Below are 16,615 nucleotides of genomic sequence, written 5' to 3'. Positions count from 1 at the left end.
ACCTGATGCGGATATGAGAGGGGGACTAGTGGAAAACCGCCTTCAACACGGTCAGCGGCCACTATGGATATCTGGTCATGCCCTTTGGTCTCACCAACGCCCCTGCCGTGTTCCAGACTCTGGTGACTGATGTTCTCCGCAACATGCTGAACCAGTTCGTCTTCATCTACATTGATGACATCCTTGCCTTCTCCCGCTCCCCCCAAGAACACGTGCTCCATGTCCGGCAAGTTCACCAGTGCCTTCTGGAGAACCAGTTGTTTGTTAAGGCGGGAAAATGCGAGTTCCATCACTCCACCATTCCCTTTCTGGGCTACGTCATTTCTGCTGGGAGCGTCAAGATGGATCCCGAGAAGGTGAAAGTGGTGGTGGATTGGCCTCAGCCTACGTCCAGGGTGCAGCTGCAATGCTTCCTGGGGTTAATCAACTTTTATCGCTGCTTTATCCGGGTTTACAGCACCCTGGTCTTCCCCCTGTCTGCCCTCACCATTACCAAGGTTCTGTTCCCGTGGTCCACGGCCGCGGACCGGTCGTTCCGGGACCTTAAACATTGCTTCACCTTGGCTCCGATCCAGGTTCATTTGGACCCTTCCCGTCAGTTTGTGGTGGAGGCCGACGCTTCGGATGTTGGAGTGGGGGCTGTTCTGTCTCAACGTTCTGTCCGGGACCTTAAGCTTCATCCCTGCGCCACCTTCTCCCACCTCCTCACCGCCACCGCCACGGAGAGGAGTAACAAAGTGGGGAATCGGGAGCTTCTCGCAGTGAAGATGGCATTGGAGGAATGGAGGCACTGGCTCGACGGTGCGGAACATCTGTTCATTGTGTGGACCAACCACAAAAACCTGGAGTATCTCCGCACCACCAAGCGCCTCAACTCCAGGCAGGCGAGATGGGCCCTGCTGTTTACCCGGTTCAAGTTTTCCCTCTCCTACCGGCCTGGGTCCAAGAACGTCAAGTCGGATGCCCTGTCTCGCCGCTATAACCCCACTGCTACCACCCCAAAGCCCGAGACCATCCTTCCCACCTCGTGCCTGGCGACGGGAAACAGGTCAGGAAGGCGCAGCGGTCCCAGCCCGACCCTGGTGGGGGGGGCCCAGATAACTGAATGTTCATGCCTGATGCTGTCCGCTCCACGGTCCTGGAGTGGGCCCATCTCCCCCTCCTCAAGACCACCTCCAGGTATTGTCGACAAGCAGATCGCCATCGGACCCCGGCTCCCTGGTATCTTCTCGGGCAGAAGGTATGGCTATCCACCCGGGATCTGCCCCTCCGGGTGGAATCCCACCAACTCTCCCCCCAGTTTATCGGCCTGTTCCCCATCTCCAAGATAATTAGCCCTTCTGCTGTTCGTCTTCTGTTGCCCGGTACCCTTCGTATGCATCCCACCTTTGATGTGTCCAAAGTCAAATCCATGTCTCACAGCCTTTTGTCTCCCGTTTCCAGGCCCATCCCTCTTCCCCCTGTGTATTTATACCTGTGTTCTCTGTTTGTCTGTTGCCAGTTCATCTTGTTTCTTCAAGTCAACCAGCGTTTGTCTCAGCTCCTGCTTTTTCCAGTTTCTCTTTTCTCGCCCTACAGGTTTTGACCCTTGCCTGTCCTCCGAGCCCGCCTGCCTGACCCTGCCTGCCGACTTGTACCTTTGCCCCCCTCTGGATTACAGACATCTGCCTTACCCTGACCCTTCCTGCCGCACGGTATCGTTTCCCCACCTCTGGTTTACTGACCCTTACCTGCCTTGACCTGTCTTGCCTGCCCCTGTTGGAATATTAAACGATTGTTTATTCGACGTGGTCTGCATCTGGGTCGTACCTCCATAATTGATAGATTTCGTAATTTTGTATCTCGCTTCTTCTTCATTTTGGAAGAAATGAATTTGTTCAAAACTGTTCAACTATTGTCTGTCTCTCTCTTTGAGTCAACTGCTCACCACATGTTATGCACTGCAGTGCTAGCTAGCTGTAGCATATGCTTTCAGTATTAAATTCATTATCTGATCCTTTGATTGGGTGGACAAAATGTTAGTTCATGTAGCAGAAGCTCTAATAGGTTGGAGGACGACCTCTGGAAGTTGTCATAATTACCGTGTAAGTCTATGGAAGGGGTTTGAGAACCATGAGCTTCCTAGGTTTTGTATTGAATTAAATGTACCCAGAGGAGGAAGGAAGCTAGCTGTCCTCTGGCTACACCATGGTGCTACCCTAAAGAGTGCAGTTGAGGCTACTCTAGACCTTCATTGCAAAACAGTGTGTTTTAATCATTGATTTGGTGACGTGAATATATTTATTATAGTTTTATCTAAAAAGCACAACATTTGAAATGTTTTACAACTTTTATTTTTATGAAATTCACTGAGGAGGATGGTCCTCCCCTTCCTCCTCTGAGCCTTCACTGATGGAAACCTAGCTATAGATATCAAATAATTTCATGGTTTGTGTAAACATTATTTTAAATGGTCAAACATGTTTTTTTTTCCTGACCTGATTTCTTTCCACACATCACAAAACGTATGATTTAAACATAATAAATCCCCAATCCCTGCTTCCACCAAAACACATGTGAATATTGGACTATATATTGTACATTATACTGCTAATATGTCTATTCTATTCTACTGCGTTTATTATATTATTGTTGCATTGTCCAGAAGGAACCTGCAAGTAAGCATTTTGTTGGACATACACATTACCAGTCAAAAGTTTTAGAACACCTTGTCACGTCCTGACCAGTAAGGGGGCTGTTTGTTATTGTAGTTTGGTCAGGGCGTGGCAGGGGGTGTTTGTTTAGTGTGGTTCGGGGTTGTTTGGGTTATGTTCTATGTTAGTGTATTTCTATGTTATTTCTAGTTGGTTTATTTCTATTTGGTGTTTATTGGGTTGACCTTCAATTGGAGGCAGCTGCTTCTCGTTGCCTCTGATTGAAGGTCCTATTTATAGGGGTGTTTGTTCTATGGGGGTTGGTGGGTAGTTATTTCCTGGTTTAGTGTTTGTTGCACCTGACGGGACTGTTTGGAGTCGTTTGTTTTGTATACGTGTTTATTTTGTTTTTCCTTCTTCAAATAAAAAAGAAGATGAGTATACATTTTCCCGCTGTGTTTTGGTCCACTCCTTACAACAATCGTGACACACCTACTCATTCAAGAGTTTTTTCTTTATTCTTTTTTTTACTATTTTCTACATTGTAGAATAATAGTGAAGACATCAAAACTATGAAATAGATCATATGGAATCATGTAGTAACCAAAAAAGTTTTAAACAAATCAAAATATATTTGAGATTCTTCAAATAGCCACCCTTTGCCTTGATGACAGCTTTGCACACTCTTGGCATTCTCTCAACCAGCGTCACCTGGAATGCTTTTCCAACAGTCTTGAAGGAGTTCCCACATATGCTGAGCACTTGTTGGCTGCTTTTCCTTCACTCTGCGGTCCGACTCATCCCAAACCATCTCAATTTGGTCGAGGTCGGGGGATTGTGGAGGCCAGGTCATCTGATGCAGCACTCCATCACTTTCCTTCTTGGTAAAATAGCTCCTACACAGCCTGGAGGTGTGTTGGGTTAGACTGGTCTCATAGACGTAACATAGTAAACATAAATCCAGGACCCTCAAATTAGTATGATATGTCATGTTTGGTATGGTTACATACATACTTAAGCCAAGAACAAAAGGAGGGTAGTTCGTTGGGTGTATAATGTGAACATCTAGCAACCCAAAGGCTGTGTGTTTATCTCATCACAGACAACTTTAGCATTTTAGTTATTTAGCAACTTCGCAACTGCTTACGATTATTTTTAGCTACTTTGTAACTCCTTAGTTTAACTAACCCTTCTCCTAATACTTTTAGCTAACCCTTCCCCTTTAACCTAACTCCTAACCTTAACCCTAACCCCTAGTGTTAGCTAAAGTTAGCGTTAGCCACCTAGCAAACATCAGCCACAACAAATTGGATTCATAACATAAGTTTTAAGAGATCCACAAATTAATACATACCATACGAAACATAACATATCATACTAAATGGAGTGTCTTGGATTTATGTACAGAAAATTATGAAATTCTCTGAGACCAGTAATACAACTTTAAACTTGTTAATTGATTGATTAGCCAGAGATTCCGCTCACCTGGTGTCCCCAGTATACGACAGGGGTGTCAAACTCCTGTTGCCCCGGGCCGCATTCATTCTTCCACGAGGTCTGGAGGGCCGCACTGAACATTTGCTATATTTCCTCGTGTCAAAATGTGCAAAAAATAGTCCTCTATCCATCGTTTTGGGAATTTTCGATGCGCCCTGACTGTTTAATGATTATTAGTGAGCTGGACAGTCAAGAAACTGTATGAATGTAGATCCATTGACTGTGCACAGTGATTATTAGTGAGCTGGACATAGCCGAAGGAAAGTAGGGGGTCTGAGGGGGCTGCGGCATCCTCTGAAAAATTTGATTACAAAAAAATATGACAAAAAAAAAACTATGGCACTGGGCCTTTACTAGTCCTGTATTAGGTGACCGATATAGCCAGCTGTAGTGCAGCGCCCCCCCCCAAAATGTCAGCAGCTATGGCTGGACATTCAAGAAATGGGGTAAATATAGGTCCATTATAATTTCTACAGTTTCAATTTGGTTTTAGTCATTTTAAAGTATATTTAGTTCGCCAAAAAAATACGTGAAAAAATACATGATTTAAAAAAAGAAAATTGCTTTGCGGGCAAATATGTTGTATGTTTGACACTCCTGGTCTACGATTACATGGGATGGGAAGTATGACAAGACAGATTTAGGTACAGGTATTTTTGCCTTACAGTAAATAATTCCCCCATTGAAATAGCCTACAATGGAACAAAGATGCATAGCCTCTCTCTGTAGATAAACAAATTCAGATTTGTTGAGCAGCTTTGGTTTATACAAGGTCACATTTGATTTGCATTGGGTGAATAGACCACATAACATTGTACTGTTTTTGCATGTTAAGAGCTCGGGGCATCCACGATAACGTTATGAACGGTACCAGGGTAATACTATGCTGACGTGTTTAACCTCCACATGCACCGGAAGATCTTATTTCACTCTGATTACGCGTCCAAGGAATAGCCCCATCTGCCCCATTCATTTCTAATCCTGTACACGGAAAAGTAACTCTTTGACGTGTATGCATGGTACCGTGTGTTTCCGGTATAGCGTGTGTTCACAGTTATCCAGCCTTTTCCTCTTGGGTTTCAATAGAACAGTCACTTTGGACTCCCGGCTCCTTACCTGTTTCCCCCTAAACGGCGTATCTAACTTTGTGGACATGGCATCATCAGTTTCGGCACAGGCGAATCCTGCTCCGGTTGCGGCGCTCCAGAGAGGAATAGTCAAGATGGTAGGAACATATGGATGAAAAGTGTGTGACAAGGGATGATGCTAACAGCTTGTTAGCTTTCGATTAACGAGCTAGCTACGATAGCCAACTTGTGGGGGATTCAACTTCTCATTGTCGTGGGATTTTTCTTGTTAGAAAAGTACGATTCAATGTCGTGTTCAATGACAATGTTGGCTAGCTAACACCGTTAGCTAACTAGTACCACAAATTGACTCAATTCCGCAGCAGTTTATGATTAACAACGCACATTGAGGAGCTGACAGGGTTTGTGTAAAAGGTGCTAACTAACGTTACTGTAGTAAACATTGCGCAATGTAACTATTTTTTAAACAAACAAACAAACGAGAGAGTTGGTTGTCCTACAGAAGTGCTTGAATGAGGTGTTTAGGAAAATACCCTGACGTTAGTTCAAACACTCGCAAAAGAGGTTTATATTTGGAGCCATTTGAAGTTGCAACAAGACAACATTTTTTGCACATTAATTGTTGGCAGGTGTGGAAGCATGACCCCTGTCCTAGCAAAATTGCTTGGTTGACCTCGGCTTTGGGGTTCATGTAGCTAGGTACTGTAGCCAGAGAAACCAGCTCTAACATAGCTAACTAGCTAGGAGTGTTCAAAGTTCGTGTCCTGATGAGCGCGTGCAGCTGTGTCGTGGCTAAACAACTCTGATTTATGGTTCTGGATTGGAAGCTAAGTTAGCTAGCAAGCAGTATTTTGATTCCAATCTCCAGACACAACATCCAAATGGTTAGCTAGCTAGCTTTCACGTTCGAGTATGTCCATCAACTCGAACAATTGACACTATCAAAATAATATATTTTAGTTTGAGACGAATTAGATAAGTTACCTATTTCCAAAAAGTGTGGCAAAAATATCAAACGAACGGGTGAACCATTTTGCCTTCAGTGTAGTTTGGTCAGCAAGTCCTGCTGCTCAGAAGCGACCACGAGAAACTGACACGTATTCCTCGCCCCCCTTAAACTCCCTCGGTAGTGGAAGCAAGCAGCAGTTGTAGTAGTATCTATAGCTACAGTGGCCCAAAGTAACCCCAAATGATTTAGCATGCACAGTCTCATTCTACATCCAAGCGATTTCTAGAGGCTAGTACTAGGCTTGCTAAATCATTTGGGGTTACTTTGTGCCTTGCATTTAATCACGTTCCCGATTTTTGGCAATTACTAATTTTACTTCCTCTCACGGTGGGCAAGTCTATACCGTTTCCAGCTTGTATTCGAGGTGATACATGTTCTGTGTGTCTGTCATTTCCTGAAAAGCATTTTCAGTGATCAGATTCAGACCACAGTTTATCTGATTTAGTTTGATGTGTATAGGCTAGTTACAGCAGATATGGCTACAAGCTATCATACAACACTCAGACAATTCAGAGCTGTAGGATTCTTCTCCCACCGACTGTGGTTACTGACTGAAAGGCCTGTTGTTTTGAGTATACAGTAATTATAGACTGCCTGCCACTGCCTACATGTCCCCCTTAGACCTATGTTTCCTCTGGAGAGGGTAAACAAGCGAGTGGTCACGTTGGGAATAAGGGAAGTGTGTGGTATGAGACAGTAGTTACAGTAAGGGATAGATTGACATTTACAGAATGGTTGGTTACCTGGAGGAAAATGGGGGAGGGTCATGCTTTTTCAATTTCAGTCAAGTGGAGGGTTTAGTAATAAATAAAAATACAAAAATCTAGTCCAGGGGTGGGTCATGTAATTGATGAAATATCAATAGTTCTCGGTGTTGTAGTATTAGTTGCTTATTAGGCTATATATTGATATGTCTCCCCTCATCTCTGATTTTCAGCAAAATGCACCATCTTGTGTGCAGACTAGCCTATAGATTATTTTCTGCTCAGTTTGAGTGTGAAGATGAGGACCGGAAGTCAACTTTGATAGCTTGCTACTACTATAATTGATTTTGTTAAAAACAATGTTTCTTGCCCATTATGTATTTGTCAGTTATTGACCTCACAATAAAACAGATTAAACAAACTTTTGTTGTGGTGCTAAAACTTGGAGTTGCAGCCATGGAAATGGACAGCTCATGGTGCTGAAAGTGGGCAAATTCGAGTAATCATTAATCGTTTCAATCGTCTTCATTTTAATTAGACTTTACTAACAACGAGGGCTTTGTATTGTAGCCTATTTCTTCCTATTTAAGAAATAAGAGGTAGTCGTACCTGTTTGACAGATGAAATTAGGCAATTGCTCCACCCACCATGCACTCTTTAAATAACCTACCTCTGTGTCAGTGAAGGGCTGTTAAGTTGAAATCTAGAATTGAGGGGGTATGTGAGGGTATGCCATAGGCCTAACTTTTATTAAAGACAATAGGGAAAAAGTACAGGCCTACCCCTTGTTAGCTTAATTTAAGAAAATACAACTAATCTCATGATATAAAGTGATGTATAACAGCGCTTTGATCCGCAATGCTTTATGCTCGAAATGAGCTGTAAAACACCCCGGAAAGATGTGATGGCGATGCATATGGGGATATAATTGTTTTGTTGCTTTGACATTTCGAGACTGAGCTACAACCTATAGTCGAGAAGAAGGAAAAAATGGACTTTGTTTGGGAAGTAATCAAATTCTGTCACTATCAACTGATTTAAACTATTCACTTTCTGTACAATAGATGTTTCAACCCAGACAGCTTTCAGGGAAACACTTGTGACCTTCTCTCACTGAGTTAAGCCATGGAAGAAGAGTAGCCAGCAGTTACATTACATTTACATTTAAGTCATTTAGCAGACGCTCTTATCCAGAGCGACTTACAAATTGGTGCATTCACCAAAGCTGACATTTTCTGCGTTGGTAGGCCTACTCTGTCTGGAGTGGAAAGGTAGGTCTAACTTCTGAAAGTACCATGCTCAGATTCCTAATGACGTCTCAGATTTCATTATTTGCCAACAGGGACAGTTTAGTTGCAAGCAAGACGGATGAATTTAGCGTTGGAGAAATATGATAGAATTGATCAAATTAACACATCGGCCTATCGCTCTGTCATTTTGGTAATTTGTGTCGTATTCAAAAAATATTCAGCAAATATGTAGAATTCCATGAAAGGTTTATAAGGCTTTTTTCCCCCTCTGACCTGCAAATACGATGATAGTCATGCAATGCTTTTACTATTAAGGAGATCTTTCTACCTTCACTCTTGTCCACAGTGGTCTGCGAACCCACAACCTTCTGGCCTGAGCTATCAAAATTCCTGCGTTGCCATGTAATGCTTACAGGACAAAGAACAGTTTCTAAAACTGCATATCTAAGGCTCTGGTCTGTCCAAGAAATGAGGGTAAATGATAGACACATTCTCTGCTTTCCGCTTTGTTTTAATTATTATTTTGGGTATAAGGGAGGGTCACTTGTTTTTTTCCCCAAGCGTTCTAGGAGCGTTTAGGTCAAAGATGGGTCTCCCGAGTGTCGCAGCGGTCTAAGGCACTGCATCTTATTAGAAGAGGTGTCACAACACTCCCAGGTTCAAATCCAGGCTGCATCACATCTGGCCGTGATTATGAATCCCATAGGGCGGCGCACAATTGGCCCAGCGTCATCCGGGGTAGGCCGTCATTGTAAATAAGAATTTATTCTTAACTGACTTGCCTAGTTAAATAAAGGTTTAAATGAAAATAAATCCCTAAAGAGTTATTTTTAGAGGAGATGATTTGTTGTGCAGCATCTGGCTGGGTCAGATGGAAGAGCACAGAGAATAGTAGTCTGGGTGTTGAGGGATCTTCCCTGAAGACTTGGATCTTTGTCATGGCTTACAGACTCAGTCCCACTAGTCTTGGTGTACCTTTGCCTCCTGTTCTTCACTCCTTTCCTTCAAGACCACAAACCTGAGTAGAACAGAGATATTAGCCTATTTCCACTTATCCAACCCTTTCAAATGTGTGTCTGGGAGGAAAGGAGACGAGGAGGCAAGCCAAAGCCACTGTGTAGATTGGAACACAGCCCTTGAGCAAACAGTAGGGGTGTATTCATTCAGAGGAGGCTGGTAGGACGAGCTATAGGAGGACAGGCTCATTGTAATGGCTGGAATGGAATCAATGGCACATTGTTTCCATGTGTTTGGTACCATTCCATTGAATCCATTCCAGCCATTGCAATGAACCTGTTCTCCTGTAGTTCCTCCCACCAGCCTCCTCTGCATTCATTATTTGGATTCTGTTGCAAAACGTTTATCTTCCGCTGGTGATGAATCACTACTGGAGCTTAGGCCCCTTTCCGTTCCTTCTGTTCTGTCTAGTGGTGTTCTGAGGAATGAGTCGCACTTCAGTGGGGAAAATCTTTCTAGATCCCAATACTTCGTCTGGGGTGTATTCATTCCCACCATTTTGTGTTTCTTAAACGGAAGCAAGCGAAACTGGAGTGACCTACCCGAATTGGGCTGACATAAACTCTTGTTTTGCTCTGTTTGCATCCGTTTGGTTCTAAAACGGTTTCTGTAATGAATACACCTCTGACGCTGGTCTGACAGTACTTCTCACTACAGGAAAAGGAACTTTGTTTTTGATTGGGTCAAACCCTGTCTGGACTGAACACTCAACACCAACCTACCACTAGACCTATTCACTGTCACGGCTGTTAGGCCTATCCTAAGCCTGGCTCTACTACAACTATTACTACTATTACCCCTCACTGCCACAATTACCCCTCACTGCCACTATTACCCCTCACTGCCACTATTACCCCTCACTGCCACTATTACCCCTCACTGCCACTATTACCCCTCACTGCCATTATTACCCCTCACTGCCACTATTACCCCTCACTGACTACTACTGCCACTGACTACTACTGCCACTGACTACTACTATAACTATTACCATTACCACTACTGCTGTTACTATTACTACTATTACTACTACTACTACTATTACCACTACTACTGCTATTACAACTATTACTACTATTACCACAACTACTGCCATTATTACCACTCACTGCCATTATTACCACTCACCCGCCATTATTACTACTACTATTACCACTACTGCTATTATTACTATTACCACTACTGCTATTATTACTATTACCGCTATTGCTACTGCTACTATTACTGCTACTATTACTGCTACTATTACTGCTACTATTACTGCTACTACCGCTATTAGTGCTATTACTACTATTACCGCTATTACTACTATTACCGCTATTACTACTATTACCGCTATTACTACTATTACCGCTATTACTACTATTACCGCTACTACACCTGCTATTACCGCTACTACACCTATTACTTCTACTACTATTTCTATTACCACTACTATTATCACTACTGCTACTACTATTACTATTACTACTACTGCTACTGCTATATTACTATTACCACTATTGCTACTGCTATTGCTACTATTACTGCTATTACTACTATTACCGCTACTACACCTGCTATTACTAATATTTCTATTATCACTACTGCTATTACTATCACTACTGCTATTACCGCTATTACTATTACCGCTATTACTATTATCACTACTACTACTACTGCTACAACTAGACTATATACAGTCATTCTTTCACCACAACTGTTTTTCCTCCTCCTCCATGGAACAGGGTTGAGTTCTGAGAGAATTTGTGAAAATAATAAGCACTACCAAAACCTCTACTTCCATATCAGCCCATTAACAGTCTCCGATTAGCTTATAGACATTCTAATAATTGTTGTGCCTGGTCTTACCTACCACTGCTACAATGCAAATAACCCTGGTCTTTCCCCTAATAGCCTAATGCTAATATTTACTGTGATGTTTCTCTCTTCCAGGTCTTGTCAGGATGTGCAATAATCGTGCGGGGCCAGCCACGGGGAGGCCCGCCCCCGGAGCGTCAGATCAACCTGAGCAACATCCGTACCGGAGCGCTAGCTCGCCGCGCCCCCCAGAGCCAGCCCGACCAAAAGGACACCCCTGACGAGGTGAGTTGAAGCACTTCAACCAATCACTGACAGTGGGCTGGTCCATTCATGAAGAAGAGTGGGGGGGGGATAGACGTTGTATTGAGATGCATAAGAGAAAAAATGAATTTCAGGTGGCTGCATGGAGACGATGCTTTCACTTTCGGGAGCAGCATAATTAGGGTGGCGTGTTATCTTGGGGGTTGTCTAAGTAAAAGCGTTGGGTGTTCTTCGATCAGGTTCCACCTGCAGTGACAGTTATGTAATCGCTGATATATGATACTTGTTGTCTAGTAAAGCATATATAGTGCATTCAGAAAGTATAGACCCCTTCCCCTTTTCCACATTTTGTTACGTTATGTTCTAAAATGGATTAAATAAAAATAAATCCTCATCAATATACACACAATACCCCATAATAACAAATTAAATGTTTTTTAGAAATGTTTGCAAATGTATCAAACTGAAATTCCTTATTTACGTAAGTGTTCAGATCCTTTGCTCTGAAACTCGAAATTGAGCTTCGGTGCATCCTATTTCCATTGATCATCCTTGATGTTTCTACAACTTGGTTGGAGTCCGTCTGTGGTAAATTCAATTGATTGGACATTATTTGGAAAGGCGCGCGCGCGCGCGCACACAAGGTCCCACAGTTGACAGTGCATGTAAGAGCAAAAACCAATCAATGAGGTGGAAGGAATTGTCCGTAGAGCTCCGAGACTGGATTATGTTGAGGCACAGATCTGGGGAAGGGTTCCAAAAAATATCTGCAACATTGAAGGGGACCAAGAACACAGTGGACTCCATTATTCTTAAATGGAAGAAGTTTGGAATCACCAAGATTCTTACTAGAGCTGTCTGCCCGGCCAAATGAGCAATCGGCGGAGAAGGACCTTGGTCAGAGTTGACCAAGAATGTAATGGTCACTCTGACAGAGCTCCAGAGTTCCTCTGTGGAGATGAGAGAACCTTTCAGAAGGACAACCATCTCTGCAGCACTCCACCAATCAGACATTTTATGTTAAGAGTGGCTAGATGGAAGCCACTCCTCAGTAAAAGGCACATGACATCCCACTTGGAGTTTGCCAAAAAGCACCCAAAGGATCTTTCAGACCATGAGAAACAAGATTCTCTGGTTTGATGAAACCACGATTGAACTCTTTGGCCTGAATGCCAAGCGTCACATCCGGTGGAAACCTGGCACCATCCCTACGGTGAAGCATGGGGGTGGTGGTGGTGGCAGCATCATGCTGTGGGGATGTTTTTCAGCAGCAGGGACTGGGAGACTAGTAAGGGTCAAGGGAAAGATGAACGGAGGAAAGTACAGAAATATCCTTGATGAAAACATGCTCCAGAGCGCTCAGGACCTCAGACTGGGGCAATGGTTCACCTTCCAACAAGACAACGACCCTAAGCACACAGCCAAGATGATGCAGCAGTCTGAATGTCCTTGATTGGCCCAGCCAGAGCCCGGACTTGAACCAGATCGAACGTCTCTGGAGAGACCTGAAAAAAGCCGTGCAGCGACCCTCCCCATCCAACCCGAAAGAGCTTGAAAGGATCTGCAGAAAAGAATGGGAGAAACTCCCCAAATACAGGTGTGCCAAGCTTGTAGCGTCATACTCGAGGCTGTAATCGCTGCCAAAGGTGCTTCAACAAAGTATCGAGTAAAGGGTCTGAGTACTTATGTAAATGTCATAATTCAGTTTATTTTTTATATCGTTTTTGCTTTGTCATTATGGGGTATTGTGTGTAGATTGAGGGGGGAAAAAAACTATTTAATATATTTTAGAATAAGGCTGTAACATAACAATGTGGAAAAGTCAAGGGGTCTGAATACTTTCCGAATGCACTCTGTGTCCCATCTGCCTTCCTTTTTTATAAGGGAAAATAAGAAATGGTTGTTTTTGGTCAGTGTCATAGAGGATGATAGAGGCTGCTGGTGGCCGAAATGCCGTATTAGCATGGGCAGCGACATTTGAGGCCTTCCACCATTTTTAATGTAGTTAACTGGGTGGTACATCCAACTTCATTGGCTGATCCCTCCTGGTGACTCTGTTGGAGTCATGTCCAACTGGGTCATCAGGAGGGATCAGCCAATTGTGAAATTGACTACTTCAAAATGGAGCTTGCGCTGTCCTTGCGGTCACAGACGCAATAATGGCAAAGATGATTCCTATCTTGATGGTCAAGGTCTGTAGATGAATTGTGGGTGATTGATTTAGTGCCCCTAGTGGTATAACATTGACCCGTTGATCATGGCAATCTGTCTTCTTTCCCATGCAGCCCTATGCCTTCCAGGCCAGAGAGTTCCTGCGCAAGATGCTGATTGGGAAGGAGGTATGCTTCACAGTGGAGGTGAAGACTGCTCTGGGCAGAGAATACGGCATGGTGTACCTGGGCAGAGGTGAGAAGACCACCAGACACTTTCACAGGCCTAGCCACAAATAAAGGCCAGAGTTACTACTAGTCGGGGAAAAACATCACTACATCACTGCTGCACTATTTGTCTATATCCCACAGGGATAGGATTTAAATTCCCTCCTTGAATTGACTGAGTTTGCGTTGATTGAGTGAAATGACTCTTTTTCATGCATGAACCCTCCACTGTGCCTTACACATCATACAACTCACTTTGTCCTTTACTAAAACTCTGTCTCTATTTCTTTTGAGTGTTAAATCCTTTGTCTGTGTCTCTTTCTCTAGACACCACTGGCGAGAACATTGCTGAATCTCTGGTGAACGAGGGCCTCGCCACCGTCCGCAGGGAAGGAATCCGGGGCAACAAGTAAGACTCAGCAGTGCTGTAATATCACAAGCAACAGGGTGCATCAGTCTTTTAACAGGGTGTTGATTGATTTACCAAGGTTTTAATCAGCCCCATGGAGATTTGAAGTGGTGGTAACCAGGGAACACAATGCAGTCAATTTGTCACAGTAGAATTTGCAGTTGTTACATGCGTAAGATGATGGACTTAACATCAGTCATCTGTCTGTGACATCTTTGATTATTTCCCTATTGTGACATCAGCACACTGTCCACTTGCTGTGATGCCACTGAAGTGTGATGTCACAATACAACACTTGCACTATGATATAGATTAGAAAATAGTGTGACTATCACTGCGCTAGCTTGATGTCACAGTGGGCTGCATGTATTATTGATGACACAATGCCACTGCACATAGAATCCCCTCCCCCCACTTGAGGGTTTCAGTTAAGGTGTGAGTCCAGGTGGTGGCAGTGTTGCCCTGCAGTAACATTGATGCTTTCCCACTGATCGGCAGTCTCAAAAGCCTCTGTCATACATAACATAAAGCTCACCGCTCTAATAACTGTCCCAAAACACCCTTTCACCTCTGTGATTGAACGCCCCCTAGTGGGCTTGACTGGGCACTACAGGAGTTCAGTGCTGTAAACCCTGTTTTCACTGTGGGTACCAGATGAATAAATAAATGGCCTGCCTGCTTATTTTGGACCTAATGACTCGTTTCAAGCATTCCACGCAATGGCTTGGAACAGGCTTTAATGTAAACGCCTCTTCGCAGGCTGTCGTTTGGCCCAAATAGGGTGGCTATTATGGTGGGAGGGCTGGGAGACTAGCAGACCCTTATTCATTAGCCTGGCGATTGCTCTTGACGATCACCCCGACCGGAGGGCGATGATGATTTTAAAAGGAGCGGGCGAGCACATGTTCCGAACCTGGCTGTCCGTGGCGCCCAAACTATGCCAGGAGCTAATTAACAGAAGGCCCGGGCCGCGTGCCAACCATCCTCTCCTCACTGCTACGGCAAGCTGCTGGGGCACACTCACACACAATTACACTACACAGATCTCCTCTTCAAACACTTTCTGTTTCTTCCAAGGGAACCCAAGCATGGGGCCACCACCACTGACTGACAGAGGATTTTGGCAGGCTCCTCCTGGCCAATGAGAAAGTAGGTTGTCTCTCAGACTGTGGCTGTTTTGTTAGATTACTGAAAGAGGGAAGGGGGGCGTTGTGGTTTCTGTAACCACACTGACCGGCGGTAAGGGAATCCAAATTAGCATTGGTACCACTGCTCCACAACTATTGATCCTTTAAACTGTGATCCTTAGTGGAGTGGCTGAACTGTTGAGGGACACCTCTTCTGAACCACGGTCTTCAATGTCCAGTGGTTCTGTTTCTGTCTGCTGTGTTTTGCAGATTTTCGGTGCTAGGTACACTTGTAGAAATGTCATAGGTACCAAGCCTAGGCCTACAAATCGACAACTAGGCTATAGCCTAAAAGTAAAAAATAAAAAAAAAGTGCTGCCTGTCTGTGGGTTGATGTTACAAAAATGGTTGAAAAAAAGACGTCTCTGTTTTTGGGTTTTAGAAATAATTTTCAGCCCCATCTTTCCAGCTACAGTGCTGTGACCTAAATAGAAATATATTTAGTGAAGGAATGATTTTACATGATCTCCTCACACAGTACCAGGTAGGCTACCTCCTGTGCCTTCATTGATCTCTGATCATCAGCCTAGTTGCATTCTCGCAGTATCTTGCTGTGTCCGTTCAGTATCTGGGCTTGCCCCAAACTGCATCCCAAATGGTACCCTATTCCCTACATAGTGCACTACCTTTATCCAGAGCCCTATGGGCCCTGGTCAAAATAAGTGCACTACACTATAGGGAATTGGCACAGCCTCAATCTGTGGTTTGTGCTGTTAGTCCTAAGTAGCTTAAGTGCAATTGACTTTCTGTAGGCTTTTTAGTCTGGCCCAGAAAGTTAATGTTCTCTTTTCTTGCTTCGGTAAGCAAGAAACAGTTTTATTTCAGTTGGGATTTGTGTCTAGAACAGTCGAGGAAGGAATGGGGGGAAGACATACTGGTGTTGTTGGGCGCCAGTCCAATGCTCCAATTAGGAGCTGTTTCAGAACACTCAGACTCTCTCTTCTTTGTCTGTGTGACGTGTTTTAATTGAGTACCACTTTGTGCCGCTTTCTTTCTAAACCTAGCACCCACTCTCCCTTTCAGACAGCATCAATGTAAAAAGGCTCAATTTACACAGTGCACATTTCAACAAAGAACCCAGTCCCACTATCTCACTCTCCATTTCTCATATCAGTCATGGGCAAGCCTCCCTTCTCCAGTCCACAGAAAACTTGTTAAGTCTTCACACGACGACGGAAAACAATTAAGAAAAGGGGGGAAAAAAGCGGAAACCGCTGATGGTCTTTCAAGATAAGTCGCCATTTTTGTTTTGAACCAGCGTGGAATGAATTGAGACATATCACCCGCCTTGCCTGCTTGAGGGAGTTGAGTGCCATGTTGTCTTCAAAGAGCCCTCTGATCTTTGTTAGAGGCCCAGTCTGACAATCTGGTTGTCAACA

General features: G+C 43.9%; 1 protein-coding gene across 1 annotated transcript in view; it reads left to right on the top strand.

Annotated features, from left to right (window-relative positions):
• Nucleotides 1–5,097: 5,097 nt before the first annotated feature.
• The window catches only part of LOC106609571 (staphylococcal nuclease domain-containing protein 1), a 341,791-nt gene continuing 330,273 nt past the window's right edge, over nt 5,098–16,615 (top strand). Inside the window, exons 1-4 of the mRNA XM_045700024.1 lie at nt 5,098–5,355; nt 11,134–11,283; nt 13,548–13,668; nt 13,968–14,049. Coding sequence (XP_045555980.1) covers nt 5,143–5,355; nt 11,134–11,283; nt 13,548–13,668; nt 13,968–14,049 — 566 coding nt within the window. The 5' untranslated portion in view covers nt 5,098–5,142. The remainder of the gene's footprint in view (nt 5,356–11,133; nt 11,284–13,547; nt 13,669–13,967; nt 14,050–16,615) is intronic.

Source organism: Salmo salar, chromosome ssa17, assembly GCF_905237065.1.
Source record: "Salmo salar chromosome ssa17, Ssal_v3.1, whole genome shotgun sequence".
Lineage (NCBI taxonomy): Eukaryota > Metazoa > Chordata > Actinopteri > Salmoniformes > Salmonidae > Salmo > Salmo salar.
This window is presented reverse-complemented; position numbering and strand designations above follow the sequence as displayed.